We start from the raw sequence: 18,492 nt of genomic DNA on the forward strand, positions 1-18,492 counted from the left end.
AATAGAGTCCGACGAATTGAGATGGATTAGTAATTGACTCCGTACTCGTTGCGCTGTATCCGTACCTGTTTATTGACCTGATGAATAAGCAGGTCAGGGGGGCTAAAAAATTGTGGATGCGGATGAGGGGACAACCGACAACCAGCAGCTTCTGAGCTGCTCACCAAGGACGCATGATGACAGACAAATCAACGCATTCTCTTTTCACTTGTGCATTATCTGATGAATAACTCGACGATTCATTATAACGGCTGCATAACTCACATCTGAGACCACATGTGTTACATCTGAGTCGGTGTCTTTCTTATGCATTGCGGTTGTTACTTGTACTACCAGGCCTTTATAAGCGACACGGTCTCAAATGGCCGAAAACCTCAAGCCATGACCACCTCTTCCACATTCGACTGGAATCCCGCGACCCTTTTTCTAGATGGAAGTTTCCTCTCACAGTTCGCCCTCGTCATCTTGAATCAACCTCTGAGAAACGGCGAAACCTTGGACACACTGTGGGACAATGGTAGGTATCTCATGGATTGCGAAGAGCAGCCCCATGTCATGTTGATGATGTGACACCTGCTAACAGCAAGCCCCCCCCCCCGAGGTAGCCTTGATACGGGTGGCCGCAGACGGCGGGGCGAATCGCCTTTTCGATCTCGCTGCCAAGACCAGAAATACCGGAGGTCGCACTCGGTATGTACGTGCCAAAAATCGTCAAGCATACCTACCCGTCCCAGAACGGAGCGCCAGTGTCTTGTACAAAGCTGACAAAAAGCCCCTTAGGATGACCTAGACGCCATCGTCGGCGACCTGGACTCCCTCCTCCCCTCCGTGCGCGCGCACTACGCCTCCCTCGCGGACCCAACCCACGTCATCCACGACGCCGACCAGGAGTCCACCGACTTTGGAAAGGCCGTCTCCTGGATCCGCGCGCGACACCCGCGCTGCACGGACATCGTGGCCCTGGGGGGCCTCGGGGGCCGCGTCGACCAGGGATTGAGCCAGCTGCATCATCTGTACCTGTTCCAGCCTGGCCCCGGTTATGAGCTGGGGCGGGTGTTCCTCCTGTCGGGCCAGAGCTTGACGTTCCTCCTTAAGCCGGGGACGCATCGCATCCGGGTGAGGGACGGTGGGGTCGGTTTCTTCGGCAAGCATGTGGGCATCGTCCCGATTGGGGAGCCGAGCGTCATCACCACCAAGGGGCTGGAGTGGGATGTCGAGAACTGGGAGACGCAGTTTGGTGGGAGGATGAGCACCAGTAACCATATCTTGCCGGACACCCAGGTCGTCGAGGTTGAGACTACGAGGGGCGTGCTGTTCACGGTCGCGCTGCGGGAGGCGGAGTGAGGGACTGTGTCGTCAAAGCCACCATTAGAGTCATATACGCTTTGGGCAGCTACAATCAGTCCGAAAGGCCCGAGTGTTCTACGCGATGCGATGATGTAAAGTGCTTCGGTTTTCGTCAGGCCACTGTAGCTATGCCTTTGCTCAACCCAGAAAGGTACGTAGTGACAGAGGCCCGGGTGATATTTGTAGCGATAACTCGTTTCAGGAGGGAAGTGGTGACATTATATCAAATGTCACGTGACAGTACCGGATCATAAGTTTACCTTACACCGCAAGTTTGCTCTCGAGTGAACTTGAACTCTTCTTATGAGTCTTATCTGAGGCAGGCAAGGGCGTCGTCACCTCATGATATAATTTATTCTTGCGCTTGCCCTCTATCCCTCCCTGTTCATTCCTTCTATCTGCCTTCCAGTTCTTCGGTCTCCAAATCATCTTCTCCTGCCATTCCTCCCAATAAAGCACTGTTCAGCTTTGACGCCTTCAGCTTCTCATCCCACTACGCATCGACCAGCCCTATCCAAGTATACACTGTATTGTTACCTAGTGACTGGGACGAGTCAATGAACCAGAATGAGAACAGTGAACCCCAAGTCACCGACACGGGGTTCGAACTCCCCGAGGTGGCCGACCCCGCTCCCTACACAGAGACCATGCGAAAGAGGATCGGCGGCATCGGGGTCAAGTTGAAAAGAGGCGACGAAGTGAGTCCCGACGCGATGCGGGACCTGGTCCTCTTCCTGAACTGGTCCGAGACCCAGCAGCCGCACCAAGTGGCCCACGCCGAACAGAAGCGGGTGGCCAACATCCTCCAGTTCATCCACGACCACTCCGGCGCAGACCCGCAGGCCTCTTTTACGACGGGGATGAAGAACCGAGCGGGGCGGCTCTACGAAGAGTGGAACCGTCACCTCCCGACGGCGGCGGGGGAAGCCGCAGAACCCGCGACGTACGGCAATACGGCGGCAGCACCTCCTCGCCGTGCCAGGCCGTCCACTGCACCGAGAGTGGGGGGTCTCATGTTTCCCCCTCGCGACGACCCCATCTTCGGCGACCACGGCATCATGCACGGCGTGATCTACAAGCGCGGCTCGCCCCGAACCTGGTGCCTCGACCCCCGGCTGCAGCGCGAAAAACGCAGCGCCCAAGTCGCCGGCCACAACGGCCTCTCGGCGGGCGACTGGTGGCCCATGCAGATCGTCGCCCTGTTCAACGGCGCCCACGGCATGTCCCAGGGCGGTATCTCCGGCCACCACGAGTACGGCGCCTACTCGGTGGTCGTCTCGGGCTACTACGCGGATCTCGACCGGGATCTGGGCGACACCATCTTCTATTCCGGCCCGGGGAGCCATAATCACCGGAACCCCAACACGCCGCCCTCCGGCACCGCGCTCTTGGAGACGTCCCTGGCGGATGGGGGTCCGATCCGGGTTCTGCGGTCGGCGTCGAGTGGGGGCGGTGAGAGCCCCTGGGCGCCTCCGGTCGGGATCAGGTACGACGGTCTCTATCAGATTGCGGCGGTCAGGACGCGGCATAATCGGCATGGGGGTATCTACAAACAGTTTGAGCTGCGTCGGTTGCCGGGCCAGGAGAGTTTGGAGAGTTTGAAGAGCCGATCTCCCACCACGCTGCAGAAGCGGCAGTTCAAGGCCATCAAGCTTGCGTACTAGGGATGTTCAAAAGCGCGAGTCTGCGTTGGTTGGTTTAGGTCATTTGCATAGCGACGGGGTTGTGGCATATTGCCAGCCCGGGGTTTAGGGCTAGGTAATTGATTCTCTTGCCTGTGCTGTTTGCATTAAGTCTGCCTCGTCTCCTCGGTCCTACACATCCTTATACTCGTGCTTGCCAACCCTTTCACACAGCTCTTTCAAAACACGTCCAGCCCATGCAAAGTCCTCCGTATCGAGATAGACCTGGGCGCTGAGCCGGACATACCACTTCCCCGCATGGCAGCAGATGGGAATAAAAGTCTTGTACTCATCCATCAACTTGGAGAGCATCCAAGTGACGGCCTGGGCGGCATCCTGCGAAGGGAGGACAACGTATCCGTCAGACCCCGAGGAGGGCGCGACAGCATCCGGACTCGTCTTGATGGGGAGGAATATGTTGACCATGGCATTGTTGGTCAGGGTGCCCTTTTTGTTGTCCAGGACCTGCGTGCCCAGGATGTCGGCCACCTTGCTGCCCCCTTCCTTGGCCAACGTCCACAGGTACTCGATGATCCTCCGCTCGCCTCCCAGGACGTTCTCGCGCCACTCCAGCGCGTCCTTGACGGCGAGGTACGCAGCGTTGTCCAGGGTGCCGACGAACTCGAAATTGCTCACAAAAGCCGGCTTGGCCCCGTCCTGCGGCAGCGGGTTCGCCCGCGCGGCGCCCTGCGACCGGTACCCGTGGCTCGTGGGCAGGGTCGAGGTAAGCAGGTGCTGGTTCCGGACGGGGACGTGGAACAAGGCGCACGCCCGGGGGACGTGCAGCCACTTGTGGCAGTTGGAGACGAAAAAATCCGGGTCCAGCGCGGCGAGGTCCAGCGGCAGCATCCCGATGCCCTGGGCGCCGTCTATCAGGCTGAGGACGCCCAGCTCGCGACACGCCCTCGTCAGTTCCTCAAAGGGGAAGCGCACGCCCGGCTGGGAGACGACAACATCATAGATGGCCAGGCGGGGCCGCTTGCCCTCGGCGCGCGACGTGGCCACGGCGTCCCGGAAGGCTTGCACGATGTCGTCGTCCTCGAGCGGGTAGGCGAGGTCGACGGAGCGGCTGGAGACCAGGCCCCGGGCCGAGTCGACGGCGTAGTCGACGGTCTTGCCGCAGGCGCCGTAGATGACGGAGAAGCAGAGGATCTCGTCCCGGCCGTCGGCGTCCCAGACGAGGTTGCGGAGGACGACGTTGACGGCGGTGGTGGCGTTGGGGACGAAGACGACGGTGTCGAGCGGGGCGTTGACGAGTTGGGCGACGGCGGCGCGGGCGTCGTCGAGTTTGCGGGGGTATTCGTAGCGGAGGAAGATGTCTTGGACGGCGTCGGCGCGGGCCCTGTATTCTTGGACCTTGGCGTGGACTGCGCGAGGGGCAGCGCCGAAGGATCCTGGAGGTGTTAGTGAGACTGGGTGTCTATGGACGGTAGGGGACTGACGTACCGTGATTGAGGTTGCGAAACTCGGGATCGAACGGGAACTCTTTCTTCAACGCCGATCCGAACTGGACGAGTCCGTCGTTGGACTGTTCTGAAGAGCCCATGGCTGGTGTGTAAATTGAGGTTTCAAGTTTCCAGGGTTGGGTTTCGAACTTGGATGGCAGACCAAGGCGTCACCGTGTCACGACTCGGAGCAAAAGTGTTGATGTTTCTGCGAGTCGATTCTCCGCCGATGGAATATACGGATAGTATTGAAAGGGAAGGACATCAATTCGGGTGTCTCCTTTTTGGTATTCACATCGTGCAGAAGGCCTTGTCAGTTGACTCACGGTGATGAGTCGCAAATGGAGACTTCGGACAACGCAGCAGGGTCCCTGTAACATCAGGTACCTTACTCACCCCGCCAAGGTCCGCCACAAGTCATCCAAAGGGCGCGAGGTACTGAGTAAGGTACCCGGTAGTAGGTAATTAAGGTACTGACTGCTACATAGCCGCAGTATTGTAATCTGTAATCGTTCAACGACCCGGTACTAGCCGAATGAGAGCTCGACAGGCGAGAGGAAGAGGATAAGCCGGAGCCGGACCAACACTGAAGGTACCTTGCTCCGTAATTAACGCGTCAACGCGGGACGATGCACCACGCCGAGGACGCCAATCAGTGATATGGAAGATAAAATACACGAGGTAAGCAGTAGTTATAAGTAATTATGGCCCTGCAGAAGAGGCGCGAGCGGCATAGTTGGTCATGTGGTTTAGCGTTGATGGTCGAGTGCAAGTCGAGCATGTCGGTCAGGAACGGAAGGTATTTAGGAACGACGTATTTATTTGATTCCAGAATAACGGAGAATAAGATACCTTATTTTAGAGAGAGGGACGAGAAAGCCGACGATGCAAACCGTTCACATGCCGTTGCTGACTAAGCTGCTCTCGGTAGACGTCGGTACTACCTTAATGCTGGCTACCTTACCTTAGCCAACACGTCAGCCACGAACAAAAATGCTAAAATACCTTACTGACACTGCGACAAACTCCGTACACAGAGGTCGCGTATCTTACGAGTCGTCCGTTCCAACTCTGGACCTAGGGTAGTTACCTGCCATTGAATCTTGAGCGGCATAGCAGTGACATTGGCTTGAATTGGAACTAACTCTGTCGGTGTTACTGACCAGTCGAGACTCGAAAGTGTATCTATAGTATGGATACATCAGACCGCTGCGTACTATCGAAAAGGGAAATGATAAATCGGAGCCCGGACCGGAAGATAAATTGGGATGAATGAGCTACAGCCACCGTACAGACAGGCAAGGCAGCTTTACGTCGGACGTGTCGCGTACCGGTTGCGTGGAGCTATATCATATATCGCACCGAGGCAGCAATAGGGGTATACCATATGACCGTATGAATACCTAAAAGGTGTAGATGTAGATGTAGATGCGCATTGTTGATTGGGGAGCTGATGGCTCTGTTCTGTGTACAAGGTGTATTGAATACTCAATGTCGAATCATGAATCCTGTTCCGCCGTTGTCGAGCTTCATCTAGGTAGGGCAACCCACGGACAGCTCAGGGACAGCCCAGGGACAGCCGTCCAGGGACAAACTTCTTTCCTCGTCAGCCCGCAATCAGCGCTACCTAACTACCTTCTATTCGTTCGCTAACTGGCAACAAGGCGCCGAGTCGCTGACCGGCCCTACCAGATAACCAAAACGGCTGGATTCTCATCTACAAAGTAATTCTGAATGACCATGACCCGGATGGCGACAACACCAGACTGACCAGAGACAGCGTAGCCTCAGTTCGACCAGACTAGGTGCGGGAGGGCCGAGAGGATTATATTATGTATCCGTGTCCGGAAGAGGGACCGGAGCCCGTCCAATATGTCGTAGTAACAGGTTTCATGCGCGGCGGGGGGGAATGGAAAAAAAAGAAGAGGAAAAAAACAGAGGGGGCAACGGAGGACAGTCGCTGCAACCCCCTGGGGTTAACCCCACACGGGGCTCCTGCTTCCGTTACCCTTCATAACAAACAACCCCTAACATCCACACTGTCGCAACCAAAGATATAAGCCTCCAATCAAAAGAACGAACCATGGAGCGGGGCCATGTCCGCCGAGGCCGATGTGCCAGTTCGGGACTTGTAAAGTACGCCGCCCAGCACGGCGATGGTAACCTGTACGGAGCGCCTCTTCAAAGTGGCATCGCAACAGTAATAGGGATAGAGAGAGACGGTGTGACCGTGAGAGCCCATCGACAGGGCCTTCCCTAAAACCTGGGTCGTGCTATACCATTACCGGGTCGTGGGTTTCTTACTACGCTCTATGGCGAGCCGGTCGAGCTCCGTCTGCTCAGGCACGTCGTCCTGGGCTGTCAATTCGGCCCTTTACGGACGGATAAGCCATTTCCTTGTTTGCTGAGAATCCGGGAATCGAAGCAGGTAGGTACTTCGTAGGTAATAGATCGAACCCTGCTGTCAAACATGTCAACCGACCCCGCAGTGCTCTACCCTTCCGGTAGTTGGGAGGGTGATATTCCGTCCCGTCGATCCCACCCGGTCTCCTGAGCTCTCCCGTCATATAAGACCGGACGCGCCCGCTTACCCATAGCGTCCTCCCCTCCCCTCCCCTCCCCTATGCCTAGGCCCTGCCACTCACAACAAGGACCGACACCCTTACCCCGTCGTTGTCGTCGCCCAACATGCACCCCCCCAAGCTGATCGCAACGTTGGCCGCCTGCGCCGTCCAGGTCCTGGCGCAACACGGCCCCCGAACGTGGCCCGAGGCCTACGACCTGGCCGAAGCCGCCTTCGCCCGGCTCTCCCAGTCCGAGAAGATCGGCATCGTCACCGGCATCGGCTGGAACCAGGAACCCCTCGGGCCCTGCATCGGCAACACCAGCCCCGCCTGGTCCATCGGGTACCCGTCGCTCTGCCTCCACGACGGGCCCCAGGGCATCCGCTGGGCCGACGGCGTCACCGCCTTCACGCCCGCCGTCCAGGCCGCCTCGACCTGGGACCGCCGCCTCATCTCCGAGCGGGGCACGTTCCTGGGCGAGGAGTTCCGCGGCAAGGGCATCCACGTCATCCTCGGCCCCGCGCCGGGCCCGCTCGGGAAGAACCCCAACGGCGGCCGCAACTGGGAGGGCTTCAGCCCGGACCCGTACCTCCAGGGCATCGCCACCGCCCTGACCGTCACCGCCACCCAGGACGTCGGCGTGCAGACCGCCGTGAAGCACTTCATCGCCAACGAGCAGGAGGTCAACCGCGAGACCATCAGCAGCAACGTCGACGACCGCTCCATGCACGAGCTCTACCTGTGGCCGTTCGCCGACGCCATCCACGCCGACGCCACCAGCGTCATGTGCGCCTACAACCGCGTCAACGGCACGTACGCCTGCGAGAACGACGTCGTGCTCACGCGCCTGCTCAAGGAGGAGATGGGCTTCCCCGGCTACGTCATGAGCGACTGGTTCGTGGCGCAGCAGACGACCGCCGGGTCGGCCAACGCCGGCATGGACATGGCCACCCCGGGGTCCGACTGGGGCGGCGGCAACCAGCTCTGGGGCCCGCGCCTCCAGCAGGCCATCGACCGCGGCGACGTCCCGCAGTCGCGCCTCGACGACATGGTGAGGCGGATCCTGGCCGCCTGGTACCTCGTCGGCCAGGACGAGGGCTTCCCCCCCGTCGACTTTGACGTGGACGTCCAGGCCGACCACGCCCGGAATGTGCGCGACGTTGCGCGCGACGGCACCGTGCTGCTGAAGAACGACGACAACATCCTGCCGCTGCGGTTCCCCGGCCGCGTCGCCGTGATCGGGTCGTCGTCGGTCCCGAACCCCAACGGCATCAACTCGTGCTTGGACCACGGATGCGACCGCGGCGCTCTCGGCATGGGCTGGGGTTCCGGCGCCGTGATGTACCCTTACTTCGTGGCGCCGCTTCAGGCCATCCAGGAGCAGGCGCGGGCCGACGGCTTCGAGGTCGTCAGCAGCGCCACGGACAGTGTCAACGCGGGCGCCAACGCGGCGCGGGGCGCCGACGTGGCCATCGTGTTCATCACGGCCAACTCGGGCGAGGCGTACATCACGGTCGAGGGCAACCCGGGCGACCGCATCGACCTCGACCCCTGGCACAACGGCAACGAGCTGGTCGAGGCCGTTGCCGCGGCCAACGAGAACGTCGTCGTCGTCGTGCACAGCACCGGCCCCGTCATCCTCGAGCGCATCCTCGCGCAGCCGAACGTCAAGGCCATCGTCTGGGGCGGGCTGCCGTCGCAGGAGAACGGAAACGCGGCGGTCGACATCCTCTGGGGCAAGGTCAACCCGAACGGGAAGCTGCCTTACACCATTGCCCGGTCCATGCAGGACTACAGCAGCACCGTCCAGTTCGAGGGGCTCCAGGATAATTTCGAGGAGGGGCTGTACATCGACTACCGACACTTTGATGCGGAGGACATTGCGCCGCGGTACGAATTCGGGTTTGGACTCTGTAAGTTTGATTTGACCTCCCTTCCCCCCGTTTTTCTTTTTTTTTTTTCTCTAACCTCAGCAAACCAGCCTTCACCACGTTCGGGTACTCGGACCTTCATATCGACGCGGAACTCGACCCCGGCCCAGCGTACGGCGACATCATCCCGGGCGGACGCGCAGACCTCTTCGGCGAACCGGTGAGGGTCGACGTGACCATCACCAACACGGGCGACGTGGCAGGCGCGGAGGTTCCGCAGCTGTACCTCGGCCTGCCCGAGAGCGCGCCCCCGACGCCGCCGAAGCAGCTCAGGGGTTTCGACAAGGTGTGGCTGGCCCCCGGAGAGTCGCAGGTCGTGACTTTCGATCTGCGGCGGAAGGACGTGAGTTACTGGGACGTCGGTCTGCAGGAGTGGGTGGTGCCGCTCGGAACCTTCCGCGTGTTCGTCGGTTCCTCGAGCCGAGACATTCGGGCGGAGGGAGAATTCGTCAGTGGGTGCTTGTAGGTGCGGAGTAAAAGCTGCAATGGGAGGCTATGCGCCTCGAGAGCGGGAACGAGCCAGTTGTGTTAGAGGTGTGTAGCGAGTGTGGAAAGGTGTTGTGTTTGGTATCGACTGTCGACCTTGGCGACGGACGTCCCACAGACTGAGAAGACGGGAAAAAGCGGTTTTCCATAGTGGTCTTGATCATGCTGATTAGACGACTATTCAGATTGGAAGCGAGTCCAGGTTGATGGTTGGACTGGCGTGTCAAATTTGTTTGTTCTATCCAAGCGGAGCTGCACATGAAGCAGTCATGGACAGTACGCAGCCATTCGGGCAAAGGCTTGTGACGAGAGAAATCAAAATCGATCTGGGCCGATGGTACTCTGGAGCGCCGTGACGACGTTCGGCCGGTGTGTTAAGTATGTAAGTGCGTAAATGTGTAAATGTGTAAATGTGTGTAAACAACAACAATCACAGAGGGTTGGAAGGTAGGAAGGGTTGAGAGTCGGAGACTCGGAGGTCGAGATGTCATGGAAAGTGAAAAGTGGGGTTGACGGATGACACATGCAGGAAAGAGAGGTCATGTGACCGTCTCGGACGCTGTGCCGAGTTAGGTAATACGGGGTCATTGGCAAGGGGCTGAGGTGGCTGTGCCCCTGACCACACGACCGCCATAGCCTCCAAAACGTCAGCAACCCGGAGTTCCGGCATATCACATGGGACATTACGTACTAGGTACGTAGCGTATCTTTGAATAGAGCGATACGGTCGGTTGGCTAGAAGTTATTGATTAAGGGAAAAACTAACAGACTACTAGATACAGGGAGGAGTAGAATAAGTAGCCACCCTAGGTGTGGTTACGTAACCACCCTAACAACCTTTCTCTATAAGGTACCTGACCTTGAGGTACCTTACAGTTATATTACACTTACTCCGTACTCCAGTATTTCCTCATATCTGCTTCAGTGAGCACTGGAATGCCCACGGCTATCTGTAAAGGCCGAGTACGCGGGTGGCGAAGGACCGGGTGACAAATTGTCTTCACTAAAGTCCCACCAGCTGACCCTGAAAGTCAGATGTCCCAGGCGCCCCGAGTACACTAAGGTACAGTGTACATGTAGTCTGTATTCTGCTCTGCGCCTCACAAGCTAATCCCAAGCCCAGCCCAGCTAAACCCGAAGCGCAGGGAGGCCACGCCACCACCCCGACGCTTGGGAACCCCCTTAGTTTCCGTATAACACTTCTTGCCCCCTTCGTTCGTTTTCCCCTATTTAAACCAGTCGCCCTCACACGTGAACACATTCTCTACCTCTGGAACTTTCCACCTGTCATCTCCCCACTCGGCTCAGTCATATCCACCACCTATCCCACCGACTCATCATATCCATCTGTCAAACTCCTACGATACCGGTATCCAAGTCCCATCGGCCCATCTCACCCACGTCCATTTGCCAAAGAAGAAAAAATGTCAGCTCAACACTACTACGGCGGCGGCGGAAGCCAAAGCGGCCAAAACCAGAGCGGCTACCCCCCGCAGAGCGGCTACCCCCCGCAGAGCGGCTACCCTGCCCAAGCCCAGTATAGCCACCATCAACAACAACCATCCCCCGGAGCCGGCTACCCCCCCCAGCCGCAGTACACCCAGCAGCAACACCACCCGCAAGCCTACCCCCCTCAGCCGACCTACGGCTCGCCGGCCCCTTCCACCTCCCACCTCTCGCCATACCCAACACCACAAACAGCCCCTAACCCGACCGCCCGGCCCTCAAGCGCCCAATCCCACCACTCCTCCTCCTCCTACTCCTCTCAACAGCACCAGCAACAGCAACAGCAACAGCAACAGCAGCCCCAGGGCAACGACCACCAAACCCGCACACCAGACCACCAAGGCCCTCCCGGCTCCGACGCCCAATTCGGCGAAGACGGCGACCGCGGCATCCTCGCCACAGTAGGCGGCGGCGCAGCAGGCGGCTACATCGGCAGGAAGTTCATGGGCGGCAAGCTCGGCACCGTGGCGGGCGCCTTGGTCGGCTCCCTCGTCGCGAACAAGGTGGAGGACCGCTTCACCGGCGGGAAGAACGACCAAACCCAACATTACCCGCAGCAACACCAGCACGGTTACCAGCACGGCTACCAGGGCCAGGGTGGTTACGGCCACGCCCCTCAGCAGCAGGGTTATGCCGGCTCCCCGTACGGCAACCAGCAGGCTGCGCAGAGTAGTGGTGGGTTGGGTGGTATGGTGCAGAATTTCCTTGGGAAACGTTAGCCGGGGTGCGTGTGCGTACTTGGGGTGGTAAACCAAGGGAATAGGGGCATAGGGCATAGGGCATAGGGGAATTAGGATCGATGGTGAGAGGAAGTAGCCGAGCTTTCATCAATACGGTTTGCTGATACGGCTGGTTTGTAAGACATTTTACGTTGATTTGTCTAGTAAGAATGTGTGAAGCACTTCGTCACGAACTGAACACACTATGATCGTACTCGGCACCAATTTCAAACCCTGTTTCCGGTTATGGACGAAAAAATAAAATAAAATAAAATAAAATAAAATACCCTCTGCCCCAGGACACGAGGTTTCACGACAAGACAACTGATGATTGGCATAACCGTGATATCCTTTGAATGCATCGCCTCCAGTTCGCTCAGATATATAGAGTGCTGGAATATCTCGCTCAAGTACATGGTCTGGCAGGTTATAGACCAATAGATCAACGACAACCCGTGCAGCCCAGCCTGTCCATCACTAAAGAGAGAAAAATGGAGGAAAAGGAAAATAAGAACATTAAAAAAAAAAAAAGAGGAGACGCCGCAATGTCCTGTCACCGGATGCTCCCTCGTTGAATATCCAATGCGTCGCTGAGAGAGCGGTGGATGGATTAACAGACCATAAAAACAACCATTTACTAATCAGTTGTAACACCGCCCCGTAGTACCAAGTGTCGGAAGAAAAGAAAACAAAACAAAAAAAAAAGAAGCTCGTCCGGAAACCTTAGGATCCCACAGTCCCTGCTCTCGCCCGTCTCTTCGGAATCTGAATCTCCTCATCATCCGAGCTGTCGTTTTCTGCTCGTTGAGCAACACGATCCAGCATCCGTTCGATGTCCTCGTCCGACAACCGTGGCCGTGGCCTCAGCTGACTGCTTCCCAGCGCAGCAGGTAAGGAAAGCTGCATGCGGTGGCCAAGCCCGAGCCCGGGAGTGTATGGCGACATGCCGGAGTGAGACCCGTTCACCCTTCGCCGCACGATGCTGCGCGGCGTGCCCGACTGCGAATCACCGTCGACGTCCATATCGCTGGCTGCCGTTCTCCCGCCGGGGCTCTTCTCGAAGCCGACCTTTTTCTGAGACGGCTGTGGCCGGCGGTCCGGGAGACTCTTGCGCGGCTGAGAAGTAGGCAAGGCATGCCGTCCCGTCGGAGCATGTTGCGACGATGGTGCCGATGCCGATGCCGATGCCGATGCCGACATGGGTGGCGATGTGGCAAAGGTGTGCTTCGTGTTCGTCGAGTTGCCCGGACTGCTCATAAAAAGCAGCGTCTCGATCGCATCCTGCTCGCGCACGTTCTGGTGCGGAGAGAAGAGGATGGGGTCGGACACAGATGCGGGTCCCGGATGTTGTTGGTTCGGTGCATGCGAAGACGCGCTGTGGGACATGGAGAGAAGGGTCGGCGTGTACCGCGGGTTCGAATTTCGACGGGGGTGGTGTGCGGCGGTCGGACGCGAGGGCTGAATAGGAGCAGGGGAGGCCAGGCCAGGACTGAGGTGTGCAGGGGTCGGCGGCGACGCGGAGTCGTGGCCACCCGAACAAGCCTTGTTCCCGTCCCTCCAAAAGGTATCGTAAGCGACCGGGCTCAGATTCGAACCCGTGGGTATTGCGCTGGGATGCCCATTCCCGTTCCTGACGGCTGGGACGAAGCGAGGACTGGCCGAGGAACAGGAACCCTGGCGACCGTTGAGGGTGGAATGACTCGAGGTGGGTGAGGCCGCGTGGGAGGCCAGGGATTCGACTTCGTCAATGGAGTGTGACTGCCATCCATGGTTCAGCTTGACCATGGCATAGGATAATCGGGTCTTCAGATCGTTGGATAACTGTGGGGATTCCTGTTAGGCCGGTCCGTAGATAGTGACAGAGGCGGAAAGAGAGAGGGAGAGCCAAGCTGTCCTATACTGCTACTCACATCACCGATCGTGCTGGTCGTGGTTGACGCGACCGAGACGGTACTCGCGTTTCTCGAATGACCCCCCCGACCAGGGGGGGACGTCGTAGTGCGCTCTTTTACGGCACCGTTCAACATTCGCTTTCGTGACGGGATGGTGCCGTCTGAAGGGTCTGGGTCTGCATAGGGCATCTTGTCCTGGGCAGCAGCGAGCTGGGACAGCTGGAACAACTGGGATTCCTGGCTCGACATGTGGCCGTTGTTGGGGTCGACTACCGTGTCTCTTTGGCTGGCAGACGGGCTGAAGACCTTGTCCGAGTTGATGGTAACGTTGGAATCTTGTGATGTGCCTTGGGAGGAGAGGGTCCATTGGTGAACGGGGCCGGATGCCCTCTGAAACGCGGCTTCAGACAGATGTTCTAGCGTGTGGCGGGCGTTGTCGGACAGGAAGGACGTTTGTGAGTTGGTGGGGGTAGAGTCGGGGACAGAGACGGATGCAGAAGGTTGTTCCCGGGCGAGATGAATGTGCGACGTGGCCGTCGCGTCAGAGGACACGTCGGACGCCATCTGAGCAGGATGGTCACCAGAGGGTGGGAGTTGGATATGTTTCCCGAGCCGAGTGCCGCCCCTGTGGTCGAGGAGTGGTGATATCGACGCAGGGCTCATACTTATCCGTTGCGCAAGAAATAAAGTGGTTGAATGTCGGTACGGAGAGAGATGGGGAGAAGGGGCAAGTCGTCTCGAATGTCGCACGGGAATGCTGCACGTAGTATCCAGAGGCAACGCGGTGAAGAAGGATTGACGCGGTTAGCGGATGCGAGATGCGGATATGACGTTGGCCAGCCCGAACTATGGTGCATGCGAGTATCGTCTAGCTAGGCTGATAGCAAGGACTGACGCGGCCAAAGCGATGGGGCGAATGAACGAGGTATTGTCGACGCCAATTGATCTAGAGCCAAGCGTGGCGGGATCCTTTGTTCGGGGGGCGAGACGACGCTGCGAATAGCAATACAAAAGCCCCGATAATTGCTATCCGGTGAAGATGATGGGGAGCAAAATGATATGTTAGAATTGGCAGAAGCGAGGGTCTTGGGTCGTCGACCTTGTAGTGAGGTTGAGGATGTTTGGCGATGGGTGGTGGGTGGTGGTGGGTGGTGGTGCTGGTGCTGGTGGGTGTTCGGGGTCCTGGGCTCCTCCTTGCAGTGCAAGTCGGTCAGTCACCACCGTCAGGCGCTCTGTCCCAACGCGGTCCTGCACCGCCCTTTCCACATCGAACGCGTTTTTTTTCTGCGCATGAACTGACAAATGCGGGCGGCAGCGCTGAAGATGTGGGTCCCAGTGCTGAAGGTACTCTGGAGGTACCCGCCTGGACAGTCGCACCCACCACTGGAGGCGGGGGACCTTGGCCTGTTTTAGTGGGGGGACCCGTGAGCCGTCCCGTTTCCCGTCCTAATAACTCCGTATACCTGCCCGAGCATCTCTGAACCCTTTTTAGTGTACAGTCACGGGCTGAGCTTACGAGGACACTTGGGCATCCGAAGACCCCCTGAAGAAATAGAGATGGAGATACGAAGTACCACATTGGTGGGAAGAAATGAGTGCACCGTCCTAGAGACACTCGCTTTGCCCTATTTCCATTGTAAATGAACGTCCTGTGCGTGTAGGATCATGTTTTGCGTCTAGAACCCTCGGTTAAGGTATTGCGTGTACACTTTGACACCGCCATACTTATTGGGTACACGCGGCATACTTTGTCCACAAATGCAGGTGACCCTGACGTGCTACTTCGATACCTTCCCTCCCGAGCAGTACTTATTAGGAAGTCATTTTCCCAACACTGCATTAAGAAATGGTACTGTTGAAAACCTCATTAAATAGCAGGTTAAATGATATCATCGCAGAATGCCGTAGAACATAGAGATACGTTCGCAGAACCATCAAGACATGGATCGTTTCCTGGTTTTCGACGCATGCACCCATCCATCCAAAGGCCGACTTTCGCTCGACAAAGGAACCGAGTCGTTGGCAAGTGTCTCGGGACGCACGAACCACCCAAGACACGAAGTCACGTGCGTAAGCCTGCCGTCTGCCGTTTCGCTCCTGTTTCCGTCGCTTCCATGTCTTGCTGTCTCTCCAATGTTCGTCGACTGCTTTCGTTGGGTGTTATATTATTTATTTTGTTTATTATTACCCGATACTGCCATGAAATAATGTCTTCGACTTCTGAACGATGGCGACTGAGCCTAACCTGGTTGAAGAGACGGGAATATACGGGATCGTGACACTGTGCCTCGAAATGCCTATACGAATACTGGTCAAGCCAGTGTGGATGGACACGCACTCAGTTCAGCTTCACGCATTGCGACTTGATTCTCCGCTTGCTATGTCTATGATGAGATATCACATAGGTACTCCGTATAGGCGTCTCTTCATAACATGCTCTCTTTATCCGCACGCTGGCTCGTCGGCAGTCGTCGAGAATCCATGCACCCCCCCGTCTAAAATCACGCCTTCGTTATCGTTGGTATCATCCTGGACCCGTCTCCATTTCGTCTTCCGATCCTTCCTCCCCTCGAGCTCTGTCCTTTTTCCTTTGGGCTCGTATACTGGCTTGATGAGATGACCGAGTAACGGATTGTGGCTAAACGCGCCACCGACGCCGCCGCCGCCGCCGCCGCCACCACCACCCCCAGACGGCCCTCGTAAGGACAAATCGTCAGCCGTGACCCCACCGATCCGGACTCCTCCCTCATCCTCGTCCGCATCCACCCCTTCATTCATCACGCCATCGTCTTCCGGCGTTGGGGGCCGCTCAACCGCGGCCATCTGCTTCACCACCCGGCCGCCGACTAAATCGATACTCACAATCTGCCGCCTCTTCTCATACTCGGGCCGGGCATTCCATTCCATCTCTCGCAGGACTTTCTGCTGTCGCTTCAGCTCCCGCGCCCTCTCCTCCGGCGTGGACCAGATACTGCCCCCCGTCCCGGCCATGGCGCCGGACACGTCGAAATCCGCCGCCTCGTCCCGCACCGTCGTACGCTGGGCGTTTTGCGCCTGGAAACCCAGCAGCTTGTCCCGGTGCGCCCTTGCCTGGGCTTCCGCCTCCGCATGGGAGGAGGAGTTGCCGGCTGCCGCGCCGGTGGCTCGGTGCTGGCCGAAAGGCGCGGGTTTCTTGCTAATCTCAGGCCGCCTACGCGCATCCCTGTCGGCCGCCATCTTCTCGCGGCCCATCTCGGCCCTCAGCTCCCTCACCATGGCCTGTACGTCGTCCGAGCTGAGGAGCGGCGCCCCGCAGTACGTGCAAGGCCCGAGGCCTTCCTTGAGACAGATCACCTTGCCGCAGGACAGGCAGTTTGGTGCAGCGGATTGGAGACCGTGGCGCGTCGCCACGCAGTTGCATCGCCTCGTCTTCACGTCGCCCTGCAGCGTGGGGTTGGTGGTCATCTCCAGCGTCCGGATCGCCGCGTCCAGGTCTTTCAGCGCTGTTGATGCTCCGGCCATCGGGAGACCCCCCGTGATGGTCACTTTTGTGTTTTCATTTCTCGACTTGGGTGTCGTTGACCGCGTTACCGGAGTGGATTTGGACTTGGTCTTTGTCGGTCCTTCCGAGATGAGGTAGCCTGCTGCCGTTCGCTGCTGTTGCTGTTGCTGTTGCGGTTGCGGTTGTGGTTGCGGCGGCGGTGTCGCGCTTGTCGGGGGTCCTTGTTGTACTCTGGGAGCTGCCTGGGCTGTCGTCTCGACCGCTGAACTCGGACGCTTCGGTATGTAATCCTCTTCCAGACCCTTCTTGCTATATGCCGTCCCTGGAGGCGGGGCTTGCGAACCTACTTGCCGGGCCGCCGGAGTATGCAGCGCCCCCTTCTTTTTCCTACTCTGGCCTCGTCTGGATTTGGGGGGAACCTCGACTTGTCGAGTACTGGTAGCGGCTGAACCAGAGGCGGGAGTAGGGTCGGGTTTTGGGTTGTGTCGGCGGGCATTGAAGGATGAAATGAACTCGATTGCTGCTGGAGAATCGCCGAGGAGGTTGCCAAAGTGTGCGGCTGCTTCTTCCTTGGACAATGTCGAGGCATAATCAACCACTTGTTGCAACTCCTCCTCCGGAAGTGGGAGGAGATGGGCAAGTTGTGATAATGACATGGCTGGCTGTTCGCTACCTAGGTAGTCTGAGTATGACGAACCGAGTGGCGTAATAGGATATGTAGGCGAAGGATAGAAAAAGGAGGAAATGGAAGAGGGGGTCCCCAAGTTTAACAACGATGCCGTGTATTTCAACAAGTTGGCATCCTTTGTTCTTCTTGTCGACAAGGGAAGTACCGAGTAAAAGCCTGGGATTTCTAACCTAAGGTAGTGGGGAGGTTCATGGCTAAAGCTCTTTGAGGTCGCGCCACATGACGAACCCCCTGTTTCCCCTGTTTAACTGGCTCATTCGGTAAAAGTGTGGCTTGATACTTCTTATGTGGCTGGTGGCTGTCCGATATTTGTCCGAATACTACCGAGCCTATGCGCTTATTAGAGAACAGCGTCCGGATGTTCCGTGTTTCCATCGTATTCGAAGTACTTTGTACGGAGTACGGGGTACGGGGTACGCTGGTTGCTGAGGCGCTCCACACTCCGTACTCCGTACCTAGGTACGAGTGAAGACCCGGCTGCATGATTGGGCTGCCTGGTTAATGGACCAGTTAAACAACGAATGACAACCCGGCTCGCATTCAGCCCCGGGGACAGATCCTCAACAAGTCAACTTTCCACTTGTCCATCTATCCTTTTCCTCTTTTCTTTTTTTCAATTTTTCGGTTTTTTTTTTTTTTTGCTCACTCCCCGGCAAACCATTCCACCTCCTGTCATTTCCCCTTCCTCGCCCATGCTCGCGTCTTCACCCCATCGACAGTTTGCTTTTATTTCTTAGAAGCCTCGACAGTC

The 18,492-nt window shown here is 57.6% G+C and overlaps 8 protein-coding genes across 8 annotated transcripts; 4 read left to right on the forward strand and 4 right to left on the reverse strand.

Annotated features, from left to right (window-relative positions):
- Positions 1-158: 158 nt before the first annotated feature.
- On the forward strand, positions 159-1,620 carry SODALDRAFT_57685 (putative thiamine pyrophosphokinase). The gene is made up of 3 exons (XM_028615495.1): positions 159-517; positions 602-690; positions 781-1,620. Exons 1-3 carry the CDS (start codon positions 307-309, stop codon positions 1,342-1,344), a joined length of 864 nt encoding a protein of 287 aa, XP_028463895.1. The 5' UTR covers positions 159-306; the 3' UTR covers positions 1,345-1,620.
- Positions 1,621-1,669: 49 nt separating this feature from the next.
- On the forward strand, positions 1,670-3,309 carry SODALDRAFT_328467 (hypothetical protein). The gene has a single exon (XM_028610701.1). The coding sequence runs from the start codon at positions 1,905-1,907 to the stop codon at positions 3,009-3,011; it is 1,107 nt and encodes a 368-aa protein (XP_028463896.1). The 5' UTR covers positions 1,670-1,904; the 3' UTR covers positions 3,012-3,309.
- Positions 3,162-4,575, reverse strand: SODALDRAFT_337245 (PLP-dependent transferase; the record flags this gene model as incomplete). Its single annotated transcript, XM_028612662.1, has 2 exons — positions 3,162-4,423; positions 4,476-4,575. 2 exons carry the CDS (start codon positions 4,573-4,575, stop codon positions 3,162-3,164), a joined length of 1,362 nt encoding a protein of 453 aa, XP_028463897.1.
- Positions 4,576-7,162: 2,587 nt separating this feature from the next.
- SODALDRAFT_320540 (thermostable beta-glucosidase B) lies at positions 7,163-10,149 on the forward strand (the record flags this gene model as incomplete). The annotated part of the gene is made up of 5 exons (XM_028609546.1): positions 7,163-8,951; positions 9,020-9,431; positions 9,723-9,837; positions 9,892-9,902; positions 10,092-10,149. 5 exons carry the CDS (start codon positions 7,163-7,165, stop codon positions 10,147-10,149), a joined length of 2,385 nt encoding a protein of 794 aa, XP_028463898.1.
- A 496-nt stretch (positions 10,150-10,645) lies between these two features.
- On the forward strand, positions 10,646-11,858 carry SODALDRAFT_57745 (hypothetical protein). Its single transcript, XM_028615496.1, has one exon. It carries the CDS (start codon positions 10,880-10,882, stop codon positions 11,678-11,680), a length of 801 nt encoding a protein of 266 aa, XP_028463899.1. The 5' UTR covers positions 10,646-10,879; the 3' UTR covers positions 11,681-11,858.
- Positions 11,859-12,329: 471 nt separating this feature from the next.
- On the reverse strand, positions 12,330-14,508 carry SODALDRAFT_57754 (hypothetical protein). Its single transcript, XM_028615498.1, has 2 exons — positions 13,591-14,508; positions 12,330-13,501 (listed from the first exon to the last, which is right to left on the reverse strand). Exons 1-2 carry the CDS (start codon positions 14,233-14,235, stop codon positions 12,404-12,406), a joined length of 1,743 nt encoding a protein of 580 aa, XP_028463900.1. The 5' UTR covers positions 14,236-14,508; the 3' UTR covers positions 12,330-12,403.
- On the reverse strand, positions 14,509-15,222 carry SODALDRAFT_57753 (hypothetical protein). The gene has a single exon (XM_028615497.1). The coding sequence runs from the start codon at positions 15,149-15,151 to the stop codon at positions 14,783-14,785; it is 369 nt and encodes a 122-aa protein (XP_028463901.1). The 5' UTR covers positions 15,152-15,222; the 3' UTR covers positions 14,509-14,782.
- Positions 15,223-15,728: 506 nt separating this feature from the next.
- On the reverse strand, positions 15,729-17,901 carry SODALDRAFT_328470 (hypothetical protein). Its single transcript, XM_028610702.1, has one exon. The coding sequence runs from the start codon at positions 17,707-17,709 to the stop codon at positions 16,015-16,017; it is 1,695 nt and encodes a 564-aa protein (XP_028463902.1). The 5' UTR covers positions 17,710-17,901; the 3' UTR covers positions 15,729-16,014.
- Positions 17,902-18,492: the final 591 nt, after the last annotated feature.

The sequence above is a fragment of the Sodiomyces alkalinus genome, assembly GCF_003711515.1.
Source record: "Sodiomyces alkalinus F11 unplaced genomic scaffold SODALscaffold_10, whole genome shotgun sequence".
In the NCBI taxonomy this organism is placed as follows: domain Eukaryota; kingdom Fungi; phylum Ascomycota; class Sordariomycetes; order Glomerellales; family Plectosphaerellaceae; genus Sodiomyces; species Sodiomyces alkalinus.